The sequence below is a fragment of the Sodiomyces alkalinus genome, assembly GCF_003711515.1.
Source record: "Sodiomyces alkalinus F11 unplaced genomic scaffold SODALscaffold_11, whole genome shotgun sequence".
Taxonomy (NCBI): domain Eukaryota; kingdom Fungi; phylum Ascomycota; class Sordariomycetes; order Glomerellales; family Plectosphaerellaceae; genus Sodiomyces; species Sodiomyces alkalinus.
This window is the reverse complement of record NW_021167089.1, coordinates 577,489-596,989: the sequence shown is the minus strand read 5'-3', so window position 1 is coordinate 596,989 and position 19,501 is coordinate 577,489. Positions and strand designations below refer to the sequence as shown.

Genomic DNA, 19,501 nt, shown 5'->3' with positions numbered 1-19,501 from the left:
CTTTCCCCGTTTATTCGGTGGACTCACCCCATCCAAATTGCCGCATCCAAAGCCGCCCGTATACTCGTGCCGATACTGTGATGAAGGCCAACGCAGGAAAGAAGAAGATGATGGCGTGGCCGAAACGACGAAGTCCGGTGTCGTTATAGGGGCCTGGGACGCCGGCGCCCCATGACTCCGGGAGGTCCTCCGGCGCAGGAGGAGGAGGGAGCGGTGGTCCGCTCATCGTCGTGTCTCTGTTCGACGGTGATGGCGATCTTTTGCGGAAAATTGGAGACTGCACTGCTCAGTGCTCCCTCACGAGTCTCCAGGAAGGGTCTAACGCTAAGGGCGTGGAGCGTCCGATGCGATGGGGCGAAGAGGAGCACGACGATGATGATCAATTCCAACTTTATAACCAGACCGATCGGAATGATATCTTGAGTTGTGACTGATCACAGAACCGTTGTTAGGGCCCTGGCCCATATGAATGGGGTAAAAAAGGAATCAACGACAGACCCAGGGTTCATCCGATCCCCATGTTTCTTTCCCTGTTGGTTGCCCCGAGCCGCTGATCGAGTAAATCAACAACGGTCTCTATGGTTCGATGAAACCATGTCCCCACGGGACAGGAGGTCTGGAAGCCAGGGGGGCGAAGGAGGGCAAGAATGTTCCAACGAAGTATTACTCTGCAGCACACAATGTAAGAAGAAGTATGCGGAAGATCCGACAGACGCAGACTCCCCTGAGATGAGTCTCCGCCATGGACAAAATCTGCAGGTATGTACGTAATTAATATGAGTATACCGGTAGAGGGACGGGCGGCACAGCATTTGAGCTGAGTTGGTTGTATAAAACCCCTGCGTTTTTTACTGGACTCGACTGCGGTTGTGGCGTCAATAATGAGCTGTGCCGTTTGAGAAAACGGGCCGGGGGCGCGATCCGAGTTGCAGTTCGCTGCGGGTAGGATCCTGTAGACCTAGCATGGTAAGTCGAGACCCTCGCTTATGAAAAAAAGAAGAAGAAAAAATCAAGCACCGTATTTCCGTATTTCCCAAGTTTGTCCAAAACAGTAGGTTTTGCTTGATCAGTGAGGTCAGTGAGTGGGAAGACGGGCCAAATCTTGAAGCCGCCCATGTTGTCTGCCATGGAAAATCAGCGCAAGTCCGGTTACCAAAGGATGCAGATAATTATGAGGTACTTGTCAAGGTCTAATCCTATCGACCATGACAATCTGGCTGTCTTAGGTATTCCACAATGTTCATGACGGACACCCTGCCTCCCCCCCTCCTTTCTCCTCCTCCATGTTGGTCTACGCGCGGCCGCTTTTGCGGACATTTTCCCTTGGCGGGGAAGAGTGGCACGGCGCGAGGTGAAAAAAGAAAAAAAGGAAGTGGGAAACGAAGAAGATGGTGTCCACGACCGTGCCTGGACTTTCCACCGGGGAGCACCGGGGAGCACCGGTGAAATCCTTCGCTGCATGCCCAGCTGGAGCCGAGCTGCAGGTACGTCCGAAAAAAAAAATTGGCAAGCCACAAAACGTCTTTTCGCTACCAGTAAAGAGTCCCAGTGCGTTCGTTGTAAAGAAGCTGTGAGGCGTTTGGTTAAAATGAGGATAGGAGATAATTAGGTGCTAGGGCCTGAAGCCACAGATTTTCTCTCCGATGGTGATATATCCATAGATCGATCATGAGCTGCAGTCGATTCCGCAAGAAATCTACAACTCGAGGGACCCCACAAACCCGTTGGTGTTTCTTCAATAGTCAGTGATCAGTGACAGGTTGGCTTCAGAGAAGAGCGCGAGGTCGCACCCCTTCCGGTTCGTCCATAGAGTCAAGCAATCCGTTTTTCTATGGACTGACCACGCCGTGTTGGCTTTGTGCGCATGGAGGGAGATATGCCCTACGAAATAGGTATTCGCATGGGTAGGTAGGGAAGAGGGGGCGGCTCGGAATGTGGTGTCGTCGTGTCGCATTGGAAGCCCCGGTTTCCATATCCCTGGCCCCTGGCTCTCCCATCATTGTACGTTATAGTGTAGCTCCGGATTTCGGAGGGTAGTACATACAACGTTATATAAGGTACCTAATAAGCGCACCACGCCGCAGGTCGAGGAAGAATGCATTGTGTACGATGCAACTTTGAGAAGTCTTTGGGCCCCTAGCCTGGCCAACAAAGAAGCGAAGGGCGTTGAAACTCCCGTTGACCAAATGGGGTTAGCCCAAACGCTACTCCAGGACAGGTTAGCGTTCTTTAGGTGTTCTCCGATCTAGGTATGGCGTGCTATAACTAACCCCCGCACGAAAAAAAGGAACGGTTTGAAACTGGGGTTGTTAGACCAAAGTCACGTGACAGCAACTCCGAAGATGAAGACTACCTACCTACCTTAGGTAAATAAACTCCCTTAAGACTCTCGTCTCCGTTTATCCCAGACCCCAGCTACTTGGCAGGATCGGTTGCCTTTTATCCAGATCATCCCGGTTCTCTGCTCCTTTAGGATTCCTTTTATGACCCACAACCAACATGTTAGTGGAACGGTCGATTCTGTCCGCTTCCCCCGACGACCCCGAGCGGCCTGGACTTCGCGAAGGAGACTCCAACAACCCGGCCAGGGGGGGGGGGGGTTCTGCAAGGGGTCTTTCCCGCTTCTTCAAGTCTCGATTTCCTCTTCAACTTGCACAAACACGCAGCTCGCTCGTGTGCATACATTATAATTATACTCCGTAAGAGTCTTATGCAGATCACAGCCAGGCCTTCCGTTGCCCCTCCTGGCCTCGCAAACGCTTCCTGGCTGGTTTGTTAGAAGTCCTGAACATCTTCATGCATCATTTCCGGAGTACACATGTTTTATCCGAAGACCACCGCAGCCACCCTGGCTCGACTCCCGTCCAGATGCTATGACTTTTACCTACCTTACATACCTAAAACACTTCCGAAGGATCCCCTTTCCCGGTGCAGTTGGTAACTCGCCTAGGATCCTGGCATTGGCCGACTTCCGGGCTCCGCCCGCCATATCTCCTCCATTCTCTCTTACCCCTTTTTTATGGCCCAGCTCCCACTTAATTACGCGTCACCCTCTGCAGCTCCTCCTCGAACCAGAAATTTGCCAACACCGGTCGACGTTAACATAAACAGCGAGCTTCCTTCCCCACGAGCCCTTCGACTGATATGCTCTGTGTATTCCACATCCATAGGTGAGGCGCAAAACGACTTAGGTGCACCGCCGGCAAGCCGTCGGGTCCGAGCAAAGACACCACGAAATCTACCTTGAACGGTTCTTAGCACGATCTTTTTCGTCCTAGTATCCTGGGCGGTCCCGCCACCTTCAATAGCTTTTCTCAAAACCAAGTATTACTTGGTACTAGTGATCTGATATCCCTGCTCCATATCGTGTTCATATATCGCGCCGTCGTCGTTAACCCGTGAGCCGGGAGCAGCCGTTGTTGGCTCACCTCCGTCCCATTCTCTCCACCCCCACCATGCCGCCCCGCGGGTTCTCAACCGGTCACCGCCAACGAGCATGAACAGGGATCATTTCACGAGAAATGTCGGCCATTGTTTTGTTTACCATTGCATGTACCTACTTAAACTTACCGGGCGCCCAGGTGATCGGCGACGTACGTCGCGTGCTTTTCTCGTTCTTTCAATTGACTGACTGAAGATGGTTTGATCCTCTCCTAACCATCAGACGTTCCGGTTTTGAGGGATCACCACCACCGTCACGCGTAATCGTTTTTAGCCGAGTCAAAATGACACCGGCCTCGACGTGGATGCGCGTTTCAGCGCTCGCGCCCCTTGCGGGCTTGATTGTCTGCCCCATCGCTGGTAAGCCTATAATGCATTCTTTGTAGCTTGTCTGCTCCCCGCCCCGTGTGTGTGTAAGTACGACGCACCGCCCAGAGGCTGACCAGTTCTACTTTTTCTGTTCTTCTTTTCTAGCTGCGACGGGTCCTGCAGCGGACAAGCTCTCAGCCGGCTCGTCTTTTGCGCCAGCCGAGCTCTTTGAGGCGGAGACGATTCAGCTCACGGACGAGTCGCTTGCGTCTCTGGCCGGTTCTTTTGATAACCTCGAGATCTTCGACTTTGCGGACGGCAAGATTGCGAAACGCGATGAGGACGCCGAGGAGGAGCTGGATTGCAAGGTGTTCCCAGGCGACCCGGAATGGCCTTCCGAAGCCACCTGGGACCTGTTTAACATCCTCATCGACGGTGCCCTGCGCAAACCGTTGCCTTTGGCGTCGGTCTGCTACGACGGCGCATGGGGTCCAGTCGACCAGGCAGAATGCGAGAGAGTCGCGTCCCAATGGCAGACATCCCAGTTGCAGTATGTGATAAAAAGAAATTGAAAAAAGATAAAAAACAAAAAGGGAGAGAGAGAGGGGGGGAGAGCGAAGGGAAGAAAGACGTCTCTGACTTGTCTTGAATAGTTTTGAACACCCGACCTCAGTCATGTCCCCTCTGTTAGCGGGCAATACTTGCCCCCCCACCGGCAATGCGAATAATATCTGCACCATCGGAGGGCTCCCCGTCTATGCTGTCGAGGCAACCGACGTCATGCAGATCCAGCTCGCCGTCAATCTCGCCCGTAACATGAACCTTCGCCTCGTCGTCAAGAACACGGGTCACGACTTTGGCGGCAAGTCGGCCGGTGCTGGTGCCCTGTCTGTCTGGACCCACCGGTTGAAGGACATCCAGTTCTATCCCGATTACAGGACGTCGTGTTACCAGGGACCTGCCTTCAAGATGGGCTCCGGTGTTCAGTCTCGTGAGGTGTACGAGGCTGCTGACGAACATGATGTTATCGTCATGGGCGGAGAAGGAAGGGTTTGTTGCTCTCCTTTCGCGGCGAGGACATAAACGGGTCATGTCCTGAAAGGTCACTCTTTGCTAACGGACCTTGTTTCTGTAGACCGTCGGTGCCATGGGCGGCTGGACGATGGGAGGCGGACATTCCCCCTTTTCTAGCTTGTGGGGTATGGGTGCCGACCAGGTAAGCACTGAACCAGTCTCTCACGCTCTCACGCTCTCACGCTCTCACACATGCCGCTGACCGGGAGACACCCAGGTCCTCTCTATGGAGATTGTGACTCCAGATGGACGATTCGTTACAGCCAGCAGGGAAAGCAACCCTGACCTCTTCTGGGCCCTCTGTGGTGGCGGCGGTGGTATGTTTTTGTTTTCTCCCTCCTTTTTTCTCTTCTTTCTCTCCGGTCTTCTAACGCAAAAGGCACAGGGACGTGGGGCGTGGTCACATCCGTCGTCGTCAAGGCGCACCCGCAGCCCGAGAAGATGGCGTCGATGAGGTTTACCGTCGCGACGGGAGGGGCCGTTACCGTCGACGCCTTCTGGGCGGCCATGCGGCTCTACTTCAAGCAGCTCCCGGACTTCACCGACAAGGGCTTCTACCACTACTTCTTCCTCTTCAACTTTGGCGGGAGCTACCTGTTCATGATGGGTCCGTGGTTCGCGCCGACCATGGGACGCGACGAGCTTCTCGCCGAGACCAAGCCGCTGTTTGACGCGTGGGCCGAGCTCGGCGTGGTGGTGGTGCCGGAAGTGCAGGAGTACACCGGCTTCCTGCGCTTCTGGGAGGAGAACCTCGGCTCGGAGACGGCGGGCAACCCCAACACGCTGACGGCGAGCCGGCTCTTCCCGCGCGAGAACTTCCTCGACGAGGCCAAGTTCAACCGCACCTGGGACGACGCGCTGCGGTGGTCCGTCGAGGAGAAGGGCAGGCACCTCCTCGGCTTCACCATCGCCGGTCAACCCCCGCACGGCCGCCACCCGAACAACAGCGTCAACCCGGCTTGGCGGTCCGCGGCGCTGCACGCCATCACGGCGGCGGCGTGGGACGACGGCGCGACGGCCGAGGAGCGTTCCCAGGCGGCGTGGGAACTCACCAACGTCATTACCGAGCGGTGGCGCGAGGTCACGCCGGGCGCGGGCGCTTACATGAGCGAAGCCGACCCGTCCGAGCCGAACTTCCAGCAGTCTTTCTACGGCGACAAGTACGACCGGCTCTTTGAGATCAAGAAGGCGTATGACCCGCACGGCGTCTTTTATGCGCACACGGGCGTCGGAAGCGAGGAGTGGTTCGTGACGGGCCAGGATCCCAATATTCCCACGCAGAATGGACGGTTGTGTCGTAAGAGGTGATGATGTATATACGGTCGAGGAGGTATCATGTTAAGAGAGAGCAAAACTCGTAAGGGGAGGCCATTGGAGTTTCCGTTTCCATCAACTGTATAATTCTACAGCACGAATATACCACAACTCGGGTTAAAAACGATAAAACACACACGCAACTCACATTTCAACGTTCCTCGGCCTCTCACCAGGGTATAACAGTGGACTTTCGAGAGGGGAGAGCATCTTGAGATCCAGTTGCATGTAACGTCTACGCATCGAAGCTGTCAATCCCAGAATATTTTCCCCGTATTACTGCTCCGATTTCCTAGTGTCTAGCAGCATCATAGCTAGTTTCCATACACATTATGGCTCACCAGCCAACCCGGGGGGGGAGCGGGGGGGAAGGGTCAACGCCGCTTGGATCTCCCCAAGGCTCTTCACAACAATCGTATGAGACCCAGAGGGATCTGTGGCATCGACGGCTATGTACTTTTCGGCTCGCCGCAGACGAGATGGGATGGACAGATGACCGCCTGCTGGATCTTTACGTATCTTATGTATGGAGCAAGTAAAAGATCGTCGCCGATATAGCCGTATGGTGAGCAGCGATTGGTGATTGGTCAATGGATGGTAGGGCTGTGCCATATCGGCAACCGAGGGGAGTCGACATCCGGGCTCCTTGCCCTGTTACTCTGGGGCACCAAAGGGTCGGGGACCGAGTTGGAAGTTGGATGTTAGGATGACTGTAAATTACAAGTACTCCGTAAGTACGAAGTAATACGTAAGACATGATCAGGTGTCTTTTAGTCCAAGGTACCTTAGAAAAGACATCAGCAGTATTTGTCATCGTAATATTTCGGTTAGTATTGCTTTTTGTACCTGATATCCCTGCGAAAGTGCGAGCCACTTGGTCCCCTCTAGGAGGAATCAAGGAAGCGCTATGCAGAACGTGCAGTGATTAATAAGGTACCTTAGTTACAGTGGTTGCATGCTGTGAATTTTCTCCGTGGAGCCATTACCTTAAGGTTGGTAGCCATTGCACGATATACTCCTTACTTTCTGCTAATGGCAGCAAAGTGTCGCCTCATCTGCAAGGATTCTTCATATCCGTACCGTAGCCCGTACTTCGAAACCAATGCAAGGCATAAACCATCCGTATCATCTGAGTGAACCAATCCCTCGGAGTCGGTGAGGAAGGGACGGACTAGCTGATGATTGGATTACAACGTATGGCTGAGTCGACGCCACCCCCGAAGGTGACAACTCACCACGCAGAAAACACAGGGTACAGGGGTCGTTGAATCCAGATGGGATCATCTCTGATCCACTTTCCCCAGCCTCCCTTTTTCCCCCCGTCTCTTTAGAAGCTCTGTCTCTTCGCTCATCCGCCTCATGTTACTTTGCTAATTGAAGGTCAATGGATGCGAAAACCAAACGAGGTGACGACGGTCCCAGTGGGAAACCCGGTATTGTCCGTCTCCCATACCGCATCCCTTGACGTATATGGAGGTGCATTAAGGGATCATCCTAAGGACATGAATATTTACATCATCCATTCCATCGGTCGGTCCACTTAGTTTTGCCTCGTAACGCGTGTGCCATAATACGTGTAGACCAAGTTTTCCCTGGGTTGCTGGGTTGCCTTGGAGAGCAAACGATAGGAAAATAGGACAGACTCTCTGCCCCTGGCAAAGCTGCCAAGGTAGGGATCGCGATGATCCGAGACAATCAGATATTTGTACGAAGTATTTTCGTATCCCGTAACTTGCCTACTTGATCTTTTCTGGTGCATCTCAATCAGTTCCTTCGTTTGTTCGGTCATCTGTCCGTTCGCCTGCACGACTTGGATACAGCAGAAGAGCACTCCCTAATTACCCTCATCTTATATTTCTCTTTGGGTCAGATACAGTTCGTCAGTCATCAATCGTCAATCTGCAGTCACAACCTGGAAGGCAAGGGGAAGGCGTACGGGAAGGGAAGGGAGAACGGCGTAAGAAAAAAGAAAGAAAAAAGAAGAAGAAAAAAGAAAAAGAAAAAAAAAAAGAAAAAAAAAACGGTTCCTTCCACCAAGGCGCTCGCTAGATTCGTCCTACGCTAAGAGCGGAAGGCACGAACTACAAAGTTACTAGAGGGAAGGCGGCACACTGGGGTTATCGGCGCCTGCAGTTACCTACCTATAACGTAACAGTCCTGACGTACTAACCAAGCGAGCCTTCCAAGGGTACCCAACTTCAAGCCATCATCACTTCAACATCGCCAAAACACACCACCCAATTCCAAAACAAACCAGAAAACAATCTGCTAATATCCGTGGCTCACGCTCAACAAGTCCGTTGTTCTTCTCTGACGATTGTGCATTTTCTCCTGTTATGAGGCAAATCGCATACAGCACGACGGAACGAGGCAGATCTGATCACTGCCAAAGTCCCGACATCACTAGCCTGGGCACTCGTTGGCAGAAACATCTCGTTTCGCACAAAAGAATACGGATACGGATAATCAGGCAGAATACGAAGCCATTATCTTGTTCTTTTTGCTCTACCTGACGGTCGAGCGAGACTTTTTTTGTTCTGCTTTCTTTTGTTCTTTTTTTTCTTCTTTTATTAATTAATTAATTACCCTGGTTTTGGCGCATAGGCGTGTCGTGTCAGCTCTCTCGCCTTGTCACGACCTCATTCGCCTAGCCACCTCTTTTTTTTTTTTCCTCCTCGTCACCTTTCCCGCACACCCACACCGGGAACAACCACAACCTGCGTCCCCGTTTCCAGCCTCTTTCATTTTGGGGGTCACCACCAAGGGTCAATCTTCAGCCCCATTCCCGTTGTCTCGGGTCCCAGTTTAACAACGTTGGACGTTTTCTTTCTCTTTCAGTTTCCCTTACTCATATCTGCTTGCGAGCTTTCAGCATTGGCATTTGGCATTTGGCATCTGGCATTTGGTATGTGAGTACGAAGTAGCTCCCTCTCCATTCTACTACATAGTTGCTTTCCCTTCCCTCCTCTTTCATTTGTTTGGGAGAAACGCACCGGCCCGAACTTGTTCAGTTTGCTGGACTCGGCAGACCTTGTGCTGGGTTTTGACCGCCGTCCAACCAAGCTAGCTCGGAGCCCAACCAAGCTCGGGCTCACCATCTACGCCGGAGGCAAAGGCACTGCAAGCCATTGAGCTTGCCAGAAATGTCGCTTTCTCTGGAGATTCTGTGGAAGCTGACCAGTGACTCCTTGCGTTTTAGTACTCGCGTTTTTCAAGTTTGCGCCCTTGCACATATCGACAGCATCCTCATCACCATCCGTGGTGGTGACACACACCCGTCGCCTTGTCCAACCTAGCAGCTCCCTCGGGTGCCCTCGGAGACGCCGCCAAGGTGTCCGACCAAGGCCCCTTTCCACATTTTAACGACCGTCACGAAATTCACGAGTCCACGACCCCTCCGCAACAGCACCGACACCAGCGCCAGCAGCCGAGGCTCGCATCATCCATTCCATCAGATCTTGCCGATAGAACTCCGTCCCCTAGCTCCTCCCAAACCCCAACTCTTCGCCGTACTCCCCGATTCGAGGCGCCTCCCACGCCCACCCCCGCCCCCTCTTCTCCTTCGCGCCGCATACACGTCGAGGCCGCATCTGTTGGTTTCAGCCACGGGATCCAGCTTGCGACGGCAGATGCCCCCCAACCTGTCCGCGCCCAGCCCCCCGCAGCCGCCGGCACGGTACGACCGCCTCGGTCTCAAAGCCAGAACATCCAGCCTACAAGAGTTCTATCTCACTATCTGACCGAAGACCCTGACGATCAAGCGTCCTCCGGCAGAGCCTCATCCCACCCTCCCCCTGTCTCTCCCCCTGCCTCTCCCCCTACCCAGCGACGAGCCACGGCGGATCTTCATCCAGCCCTCCGAATTTCCAAGCACACCCACAGTGCTATTCTCTTTGCGCTCGAAGAGGCACTACGGCACCCTCATCCGTTCACCCCCGACCTCGTCGAGGAAAGCGCATCCATGGCTGACCTCATGGGCGGCCCTGGAGGCCCGTCCTCGTCCCACGGCAATGCCGCCCCATCTGCTCGCCCTCGCCCAACCGGTGCCCCTGCGCCGACCGGTTCTCCGTCCGGTATTCGAGGTCCTCGGATGATCATGCAGGAGCGAGCAGCTCGGGAGGCCGCCCGCCAGCGAGCGGAACAAGAACAGATGCAGCTAGAAAGACAACGTGCCGAGGAAGAAGCTCGACTTTTGGAAGAGGCTCAGAGACGGAATTCTCAACGTCGAGCCGCCGCTGCCGCTGGCGCTGCTGTAGGAGGACTACCCGGTGCTGGGCCCCCCGAACATGTTCACCAACCCGATCCCACCACCCCCCAACGCCGACCCGCTGGCCTGCGTACCGACATCCCGTCTGCCACTCGTCCAATGCACGACTCTTCTCGACGCCGGGGGCCCTCGGCGACTCAACCTCAGCAGCAGGGATCCCCACCCACCCGGGCATCCGCGTCACAGGTTCAACAAGGCCAAACTGCCCCCGGCGCTGCACCGGCCCTCGGCACCTCTCAGCAACAAGCGACAACTGGTGCCCAGGCCGGTCAAACATCTGCTACTCCCGCCGCCGGCGCATCGAAGCCTAGGAACTCGTTCCCTCACGCGTTTGAGCGCTGGGAGACTCTGTCTGCGCACTGGGAGGGTCTGACCAACTTTTGGATCCGACGCCTCGAGCAGAACAACCAAGACATCGAACGCGACCCCATCAACCAGGCCTTGTCTCGTCAAGTCACCGACCTGTCTGCGGCCGGAGCCAACCTGTTCCATGCCGTGGTAGAGCTTCAACGCCTCCGCGCCAGCTCGGAACGGAAGTTTCAGCGATGGTTCTTCGAGACCAGGGCCGAACTGGAAAGGGCCCAGGAAGTGAACGCTATGCTGGAGAATGCGCTTAACGAAGAGAGACGTGCCCGGGCGGAGGCGATTCGAGAGGCGGTGGCAAAGGAGCAAGCCAGCTCGATGAACAAGACGCGGTTCGAGGAAATGCGAAAGGAGCTGCAGATCTCCAAGGAGGAGGCCCGGCGCGCCTGGGAGGAGCTCGGCCGACGCGAGCAGGAGGAACGCGAACGCACCATTTCTTTGCAAAACGGCCTGCCCACCATTGTTGGAGGCGTCCAAGTGGTCCCCATGACGCATGGCGTGCCCACCCGCCACGGTAGTTCTCAGCAGGGCGGAGGCCAGCAAAGCGGCTATGGGCCCGAGTCGGCCGCTGCCGCTGCCGCCACTGCGCCAGCCAGCGATGAAGGTGGTTACTACACACAACAGCACCGAGGCACGGACCCCGAATATGCTGGCGGCTCCGAGGGCGGCTACGGCGAAGGTGAGTACCAGATGGACGTGCAGGGCAACTTCGCCGGCGACCAGCGGGGGGATAAGGCCCCCTTCGAAGCTCCTCCGTCTCCCGTTTCTGACGAGGGCGCAGAAGACTACGCGACTCCTGCAGCCCACCCTCCCAACACCGGCTACATGCAAGCAGGCACCGCGTCGCCTAGCCGGAATCAACCCCAACCGCAACCGCAGCAACAACAACAGCAGCAGCAGCAGCAGCAGCACGGCCAGTATTATCCGCCGCAGCAAGACTACTCGGGCCAAGGCTACGCCGCTGCCGGGTGGGAGACGCTACCCCGGCATCATCATCCTACCAGACTTAGTGATGTCATCGAGGAAGATGATGAGCGGAGCCGCACGAGTGCCAGCCACAGCCGCGTCTGATATCGCTCACTTGCAGGTGTCATGGCCATGAGCCGTCAGTCAAATTTGCTCCTTCCCAGTTTGTTCACGGGTCGTGGGCAAGATTAACCATAAACACCCATGCGGATGGCTCCTTGGATTTGAGGGGCCGAGAAAGCACAGCCACAAGCGGAGTATGGCACAGCAAAACAACATTTCGAGCGAGAATAAAACTGCTAAAAACTCATGATCAATTGGGGCCTGATACAAATCTGGCTCGTAACAGCGTCGCAAAAGCAAGCGAAAAAAATATAAGAAAAAAAGGCCAGCTGAAATGGAAAACACGATAAGAACAATTTGTCTGGATTATCGCCGGAGCCGGATTGTACATACATAGAAGGGAGCAAGGGGGCGGACGGGATTCTCTTGCACAGCTGCTGCATCATCTCCGGAAGGGTTTTTTTTTGTCTGGTGGAAAATCCCCTGGCATAGGCGTGTTTGTGTGGATAGGGCTTCTTCTTTTCTTCTGGGAGGCGACATCATGTGAACTTTGACACGGAACAGAACAGCTAATTCATTGAAACCGAGCGACGTCCCGTGGACGATAATCGACCATTGCCCCTTCGAGTCCCTTCGAGGTCCTTTATGTTCGGGTGCAGAAACTTGGGCATCGCATGAGCTGGCAGTGGAGAGATATTGGAGGCAGCGCGTTGGAGGACGGACATTGGGTGCAGGAGCATGGAAGGGTGGCGTTGCGCGTTGCACATTCCCTTTGAAGGCGACTTGCTGATCCTTCCGGTATATCAGAAAAGAGCAGAAGGGGAATCGCGTGTATTCTAAGCACTTAGGTGTCAGAGGCTGAGCTTGGGGAAATAATAAAATACACAGATGAAAACCGCAGTAGGTATCCCGGGTGGGGTGGACATGGACGATGATTCTAGACGTGTTTGGGTGGAGTCTGTCCGTCCATCCTTGCTAGTCACTCGGAATTTCATACAACACCTCGAGGCGGTATGATGGAACGAGGCGTGTCCCGAAGTGCAGCGTGAGATGAAGGTACTGGAAGGGGATGCTGGGAAGGATAGCAACTCGGCCGGTAGTGCGGAGTATGAGTTGGGCGGGCTTAGTCTGATAAGACCATAAGACCGGAGGGTAAGCCAAGGAGCCAAGAGATCGACTTATTCACGGGATGTGGGACTAACTCGGCGAATTCACAGGGTTTCTATTGGTGGCAGTTGAACCAATGCATGGCATAAGGTATGTCATGGCAGCACTGTTCAGTATCTGGCATGTGTACCTCAACTCCTTGTTTCACGTATCTTTAAGGCGGCGATCGTCATTGCCGGATACTTGATGGGGAACCTGGCGGTCTTTCCTGGTCCCATGACGGGTGTATTTTGTCACCACGGGGGCTGATGGTAGTACACTACACTAGTGCTGAGGGGAAGGCTACTGGCTTCAAGGGAAAGAGATACATACAAACGCCCATACCTACATGTACCCTACCTCGTGTTCGGGGGAGAAGAACGCCCGAAAAAAAGGGCTGATGGCTTCGCTGAGAAGGAAAAATGCAAGCGTCTCATGTTCCTCTGGACAGCGAATCAAACGGCAGGGTCCATCCATTTGAGTCAGGCTGCCTCATCATACCTAAGGTATTTCGTTATAAGGTAATTATTTCTCTTACTTTACCTTCATCCACCTCCAATTCAAGATACACGATACCTAAACCATCACAGACCTTCTCTGTGGGGGTTTCAAGCCTGTTCTGTTAACGAGGGTTAGTAGTATCACCCATAATCAATTCCTTTCGTTTAGACATCCCGCCCCTGCTTTATATGTATTGAAACGGGGGAAAACGTGGACTTGAACCGTCTGATAGCGAGCCGTAAATGCTAACGTCTCGGGTGTTGGGGTGCCTGGGTGGTCAGGTACCGGGCCAACCAGGAAACTAGAAAGAGAAGCTGTCAACGGCCGGACCGAGTCAAATCGAAACCTTAAAACTGAGACCAAGTGAAGGAGGGGCCAGGACCTGAGACTACCCAAGGAACCAGAAGCCCCAGGAACCATATTCATCATGAGGCAGCCAGGTGTCTCGTTCGCTACGGCTTTGCATGGCTTTTCCATCATCCTGGGCGGCTTAGGGGGCGTAAGGTCCGCCAACGCCGCTGCCGCCTCTACCTCTGCATTCGAACCATCTCTCAAAGTCGTCTCACAGACCTTCCACAAGCTGAAGCTCCCACCCAACGTGGTCCAGATCACCAAGACGAAGCGCGACAACACCCTCGACCTGACAGCCATCAACAACATCACGGGCGGGGGTTACTATGCCGAGGTAACCGTTGGCACCCCGCCCCAGCAAATCGTCATGCACCTTGACACGGGCAGCTCCGACACCTGGGTCGTGGCCGCCGGCGCGGACTTTTGCGGCAGCGACGCCCTCCAGCGCCAGTACGGATACTGCACCGATACCTTCGACCCGGATGCCAGCGACTCGTACGAGACGGCCGTCCCTGGTGGCTTCAGCATCCAGTACCTCGATGGGAATCGAGTGCGGGGTGACTACTTCACCGATCGCATCTCGGTCGGCGGCCAGACCATCGAGAGCCAGCAGATGGGGCTCGGCACCGACCTGCAGCGTCCCTCCGGCCTTATGGGGTTGGGGTTGTCGGATTTCGTTGCTGCGAATCGGCCCTACGCTACGGTGCTTGAGAATATGGTCGCCCAGGGATACATTGGTCGTGCTGCTTACAGTGTTTGGATGGTGAGCAAGTCTTTGGCCCTTTTCCAGTCAGTCGTACGTACTGACTTAAAACCACAGAACGACCTGAGTGCCGACGAGGGCGAGATTCTCTTCGGCGGCATCGACACGAGCAGGTACTACGGCAGACTTACCACCCTTCCCATCATCCCAACCTTCGATGGTACGACACGCTCCCATTACACCGTATCCCTCGGATCCATCAGCATACGAAACAGCACCGATGCCGACCCTGAACTCATCACCCCCTCCACCTTTGGCGGCCGCGCCATTCTCGACACGGGCTCCACCCTCAGCCTGCTCCCTAGCGACGTTGCGGAGTCCATCTTCTCTGCTTTCGGCATCGACAACAACTACGGCGTTGCCCTCGTCGACTGCGAACTGGCCGGATCGCAAGGCGACGGTATCGCCCTCGACTTTGCCTTTGACGACGACGGCCCGGCCGTCACCATCCGCGTGCCCATGCGCGAGATGGTGCTCGACATCATCGGCTCGGCCTCCCTGGCCGGCACGAACCTCCCTTTCGACGACGCCTGCGTCTTCGGCATCCAGGACACCGCCTTATTCGGCGTCACCGCGGAGAACGGCGGCGATGGTTTCGTCCTCCTCGGCGATACCTTCCTGCGCTCCGCGTACGTCGTCTATGACGAGCCCAACATGCAGGTCGGCATCGCCCAGGCCGTCCTCGGCGATGACGTCTCCGCCGATTCGAGCGGGGATATCGTTGAGCTGGCTTCGGGTCAGAGAAGCATTCCTACAGCGACCGGGGTGGATCCCAGTAGGGCCTCGGATAACATCGTCAACCACGACGAGGACGATGGGGATGACGATAACGCTGCTGGCAGGATAGGAGAGGGAGGGATGGCGGGAATGGGTGTCGTGGGAGCCTCCGTGCTGCTTGCTTCTTCCGTGGTTGTTCTCACGGCTGTTTTGTGAGGCGGTTAGACCGGGTCAGACTGGGATAAAAGAAATGTGAAATGAAGTACGCAGCGTACAAGGAGTTCTGTTCTTATCTTGGGAAATGCGTTTAAATCAAGACTGAACGTAGCGACAGCTCAGCCCGTCGACATGATAACGGGGTCCGTCGACTCCTGAGTAGCATCAAATGAAAGAAGAAAAAGAAACTTGTTCTTGCCACCCCTCCCCCTCTGTATTCCCTCTGTAGAACCGATACTCACCATCCAAGCCATTCCTCCCCATACTCCATAAAACGCCCTTTTTACCTGCCAGCCAGTCAAATTCTCTGAGGCATCCTTTCCCTCGCCTCCACTTCGGAGACGCAATGAGTTTCTTGGACCATCAACCGTCCACACTTCCCGTCAGCTCATCTTGTTGTACCGCTCTCTCGCCTTCTGCTGCGCGACAGTCAGGTAGTCAGCGTAGCTGTTGGTGGTATTCCGCTGCGCCAATTCAGCCGCATCTCCCAGCTTTCCTCCTTCGGCGCCCAAGCCGACGCCTTCCTGGTACGCGTGGGTGGCGATGACTTCGGTGCGGCCCTCGCCGTTTGCGCCCAGCCCTTTTCCGGATGTCCAGCCCATCTTGGCCAACATCGCCGAACCCTTGGATGGCGGTGGTGCTGCCGCAACTGCTGCCGCTGTCGTTGCCGCTGTCGTTGCCGCTGCCGCTGCCGCTGCCGTTGTTGCCGGGGATGGCCCGCTCGGCTCGCTGGGTTCCCGCGCCGCAGAAGAAGACGAGGTCTGCTTCCCAGTCGGCGCGGCCGTTGGCTTGGCTGGCTGGTTGAACACCTCGCGGCGTTCCTTGGCGCGGTCGCGATACTGGGACGTGGGACCCGAGTTTTCCTGTGTCCCCGTCCCCGTCCCCGTCCCCGTCGCCGCTGCGGCCTTTTGCATCCTCTTGTCGCGTGCCGCCAGCCTAGGCAAAGCCGCCTTCACTTTCTCTTCATCTGCCGTGGCCATCTTGTGATTCCGGGATTTCTCGTGCGTGCCGAGGTCGTCGAGGTTCTTATACTTCATCATGCAGATGAGACAGCATACCTTCTCGCGATCGACGTAGGAGACGGCGGGCGTTTCACCGGGATTCGGAGATTGTGTCGTCGCTCGGGCTGCCGTACCAGATGAATGGGCGGGTACATCCTGCGCCGGTGCAGGCGAGATGCTTTGCGCGGCAGCAGCAACTGGTACGGCCGACTTGGGTGCAGCAATGGCTACTGAGCTCTTGACGGAACCTTGTTGGGATGCGTTAGATCCCGAGAGGGAAATCTTCACGGGGACACGGTCGCCCGACGTAGCGAGTGCGTTATCACTTTCCCCGGTCGCCGTCTCGGATGACTTCTTCCCCACATGAAGCTCATCGTGCTTCTTCTGCCAGAGGGCCATCTGACCGATCATCGGCGCCGGGCGCTTCCCCGACGCGGGAGGCCCGCTCCCCTCTGCCTTGCGCTTCTTCGCCTTCTTCAACTCGGCAGCTTGGTCTTCGCTTCCCTTGGCCAACTTTTCCGATTTCTCCAGCTGTGCCCTTTCTGGCGAGTTCTCTGTCACTATGTTTTGGCTCGGAAAGGCGTGCGGATCCCAGTACTTGACCCTGATGGTGGGGTTGAACAGGGGCGCGAATGATAACTTCTCGATGGCAGGGGTGATCTCTCTCTGTTCGGGAATAAAAACACCGAGGTGGATGGTCGAAACGTTCACGGCCGCCGAGGCAATGGTGAACTCTCGGTACTTTTTGAATTTCGTCACGGCCGCAAGCGCATCGTCCACGGTCCAGAACTCGGCGAAGCCAAACTTGAACGATTCGTTGGTATCCCGGTCTCGCATGAGGAAGACGCGGTGGAGCGAGCCGGGCTTGGCACCGTATCCAGTGGTGTCACCAGTCGGCGCGGTGGACTTGAGCTTGGGCGCTCCATCTCCTGGTTTCTTCGGCGCAGCCGGTTTTTCTTCCAGTTGGAGTTTGGCGACACCTGCAGCAAGGACCTCCTCCGTCACCGAGGCCGCCAGCGGGAAGAACACGAGGATCTGCGAAGGGGTGTCGGAAGCATCGCTTTCGCCGGTAAGGGTGGGTCGGAACATGGACGTATCTAGTTTCAGTTTCCTTTAGGGGAATGCGAATCCCAAGAGAAGAGAAGAGGGGAGGAGAGGGGAGGGGAGGGGAGGGGAGGGGAGGGGAGGGCCTGTTGCGTACCTGTCTGGAGCGCCCCGCAGCTTTTGCAACGGGTCCGTGTCGCAAAGTTGGAAAAATCGCACTTGGCGTGTGTTAGACCAGCGTACCGAAGCATCGACGGTGTTCTGACGAGAAGAAGAAGAAAAAAAGAAGAAAAAAGAAGAAAAAAGAAGAAAAAAGAAGAAAAAAGAAGAAAAAAGAAGAAAGAAAGAAAAATAAAAAACTCACCACTGTGCATGTCCAGCTGCCCGGATCCTCGCGGTTACGGGCGTAGTGGATGTACACGGGGGTTTTGCCGCTGGCGTCCCCGTCGACCAAGCCGGCAAAGTCGAGTAGTAACCTGGGGTAGTTGTCTTGGATGAAATCCACGGCGTCGTTCAATTGATCGTACTGCACGAATGCGCGGCGCCCTAGAGTTGGTTGTTCAGCAATTGTATGCAGTTGTACCAAAATATGCAAAGAAAGATCAGGGGGGGGGGGGATAGGGAGGGACCAACCTCGCCCAAGCGGGACGCGCACGTCAAACGACGGGCACCGCGACGAGCCATAATGACGTGTGAGAGACTCCCGAACCTGCCAGCAACTGACTGTGAGCCACCCGACCTAACATGTTGACTTTTCAATTGGCAAGTAAGAGACAACTTACATCATCCGTCGATACGTCTTTAGGGAGCCCCTCTAGTATGATGGTGTCGGTAGGGGCGCCAGCGTTCCGAGCCGGGGATGCAGAGCGGGTATGGCGAGATTGGCCGTCCGGGCTGTATCGCGAGTCAGAACGACGGTCACGGGGATCATCATCGCGACCAATGTCAGAATGACGGGGCCGAGAATACGATCTCTCTCCTCTGTGCCTGTCTTCCCGGCCACGGTAGTCGGCCGAATGATGTTCGTCCCCGTAACGGTAGTCGCGGCGAGAGTCGTGGCCACGATAATGGTTCTGTTCTGACCGGTCATCGCGGTCCCTGTCCCCGTCATATCGATCCCTGGAACGCGAACCACGAAAATCCTTGCGGTCGCGTCCATAGCGCACGGCGTCCCGCTGTCGGTCCCCGTCTGGGTGGTCGTCGTATGACAGCTCGTTCCTGGCGGGAGACCTAGAATCGTCTCGTTGGCCCGTGGGGATGTTAGCCATTACGATCAAACCAGCCTGAATCAATCTATGGTAGGTCTATTTCCCGTGTTCCCGTGTTTTCCGTGTTCTTCCTCCCCCAGGGCATTGTTCGGATCAGGTCTTTACCCTGGCGAGTTCGGTAGTCGTCGCGATAGTTCTGGTACTGGTCATGGTGAGAAGTGCGATGGTCGTAATGATGACTTTGTTGATGCCTCCAGTGGTTCAAATCATCCCTGTCGCATTTATCACGCGGTGATGATCTGCGAGCGTTATCCTTGCCGTTGTCGTTGTCGTTGTCGTTGCCATTGTCATTGTCCTGATGATATCTGCGGTAGGGCGGACTGCCCTCGCGCTGCCTCGAGTGATCGGACATCTTATCACCGCAAACTTGAGATACGGTGTAATGGAAGCCTGGTTATTGCATTGGCGGAAATGGCAAAGCCGACATCAGGAGGTTTGGGCATGCCGAAACCACAAAGGGCTTGTGAGTGTTAGAAGAAGTAAGGATCGGAAGCTGCATTCAGAAACGCCCCCAAACATTATGCCTGTGGACTTAAAAGGAACAATGATAATCCGCCTACGGTCTTAGGTGATACCTTACTAAGGTACCTGATGATCTGATAAGATAAGCCAGGGCTGGAGATTCCAGCGTAAGTGTCGCATAGGCACACGGACCACGACGTGGTCTATAAGGGATCCAGGGGGGATCCTGTCGCAC

General features: G+C 55.3%; 7 protein-coding genes across 7 annotated transcripts; 4 read left to right on the top strand and 3 right to left on the bottom strand.

Annotated features, from left to right (window-relative positions):
- Positions 1-1,236: 1,236 nt before the first annotated feature.
- SODALDRAFT_363215 (hypothetical protein) lies at positions 1,237-3,679 on the top strand (the record flags this gene model as incomplete). Its single annotated transcript, XM_028614542.1, has 15 exons — positions 1,237-1,351; positions 1,468-1,484; positions 1,662-1,723; positions 1,771-1,802; positions 1,961-2,001; positions 2,085-2,177; positions 2,314-2,324; positions 2,409-2,431; positions 2,507-2,673; positions 2,728-2,812; positions 2,915-2,933; positions 3,060-3,091; positions 3,176-3,250; positions 3,414-3,523; positions 3,665-3,679. 15 exons carry the CDS (start codon positions 1,237-1,239, stop codon positions 3,677-3,679), a joined length of 897 nt encoding a protein of 298 aa, XP_028463199.1.
- Positions 3,680-3,725: 46 nt separating this feature from the next.
- Positions 3,726-6,132, top strand: SODALDRAFT_337407 (FAD-binding domain-containing protein; the record flags this gene model as incomplete). Its single annotated transcript, XM_028612681.1, has 6 exons — positions 3,726-3,801; positions 3,916-4,300; positions 4,404-4,800; positions 4,886-4,966; positions 5,042-5,141; positions 5,210-6,132. 6 exons carry the CDS (start codon positions 3,726-3,728, stop codon positions 6,130-6,132), a joined length of 1,962 nt encoding a protein of 653 aa, XP_028463198.1.
- Positions 6,133-9,281: 3,149 nt separating this feature from the next.
- SODALDRAFT_320735 (hypothetical protein) lies at positions 9,282-11,839 on the top strand (the record flags this gene model as incomplete). Its single annotated transcript, XM_028609558.1, has 3 exons — positions 9,282-9,318; positions 9,438-9,814; positions 9,965-11,839. The coding sequence occupies 3 exons, from the start codon at positions 9,282-9,284 to the stop codon at positions 11,837-11,839; spliced, it is 2,289 nt and encodes a 762-aa protein (XP_028463197.1).
- Positions 11,840-11,903: 64 nt separating this feature from the next.
- On the bottom strand, positions 11,904-13,182 carry SODALDRAFT_363213 (hypothetical protein; the record flags this gene model as incomplete). The annotated part of the gene is made up of 7 exons (XM_028614541.1): positions 11,904-12,033; positions 12,191-12,323; positions 12,411-12,583; positions 12,684-12,734; positions 12,795-12,925; positions 13,013-13,070; positions 13,148-13,182. 7 exons carry the CDS (start codon positions 13,180-13,182, stop codon positions 11,904-11,906), a joined length of 711 nt encoding a protein of 236 aa, XP_028463196.1.
- Positions 13,183-13,511: 329 nt separating this feature from the next.
- SODALDRAFT_316811 (acid protease) lies at positions 13,512-15,685 on the top strand. Its single transcript, XM_028609321.1, has 3 exons — positions 13,512-13,574; positions 13,726-14,558; positions 14,616-15,685. The coding sequence occupies exons 2-3, from the start codon at positions 13,872-13,874 to the stop codon at positions 15,489-15,491; spliced, it is 1,563 nt and encodes a 520-aa protein (XP_028463195.1). The 5' UTR covers positions 13,512-13,574; positions 13,726-13,871; the 3' UTR covers positions 15,492-15,685.
- Positions 15,675-18,953, bottom strand: SODALDRAFT_64687 (hypothetical protein). The gene is made up of 5 exons (XM_028615552.1): positions 18,319-18,953; positions 18,170-18,245; positions 17,901-18,082; positions 17,694-17,754; positions 15,675-17,589 (listed from the first exon to the last, which is right to left on the bottom strand). Exons 1-5 carry the CDS (start codon positions 18,802-18,804, stop codon positions 15,875-15,877), a joined length of 2,520 nt encoding a protein of 839 aa, XP_028463194.1. The 5' UTR covers positions 18,805-18,953; the 3' UTR covers positions 15,675-15,874.
- On the bottom strand, positions 18,830-19,156 carry SODALDRAFT_363210 (hypothetical protein; the record flags this gene model as incomplete). Its single annotated transcript, XM_028614540.1, has 1 exon — positions 18,830-19,156. The coding sequence occupies one exon, from the start codon at positions 19,154-19,156 to the stop codon at positions 18,830-18,832; it is 327 nt and encodes a 108-aa protein (XP_028463193.1).
- Positions 19,157-19,501: the final 345 nt, after the last annotated feature.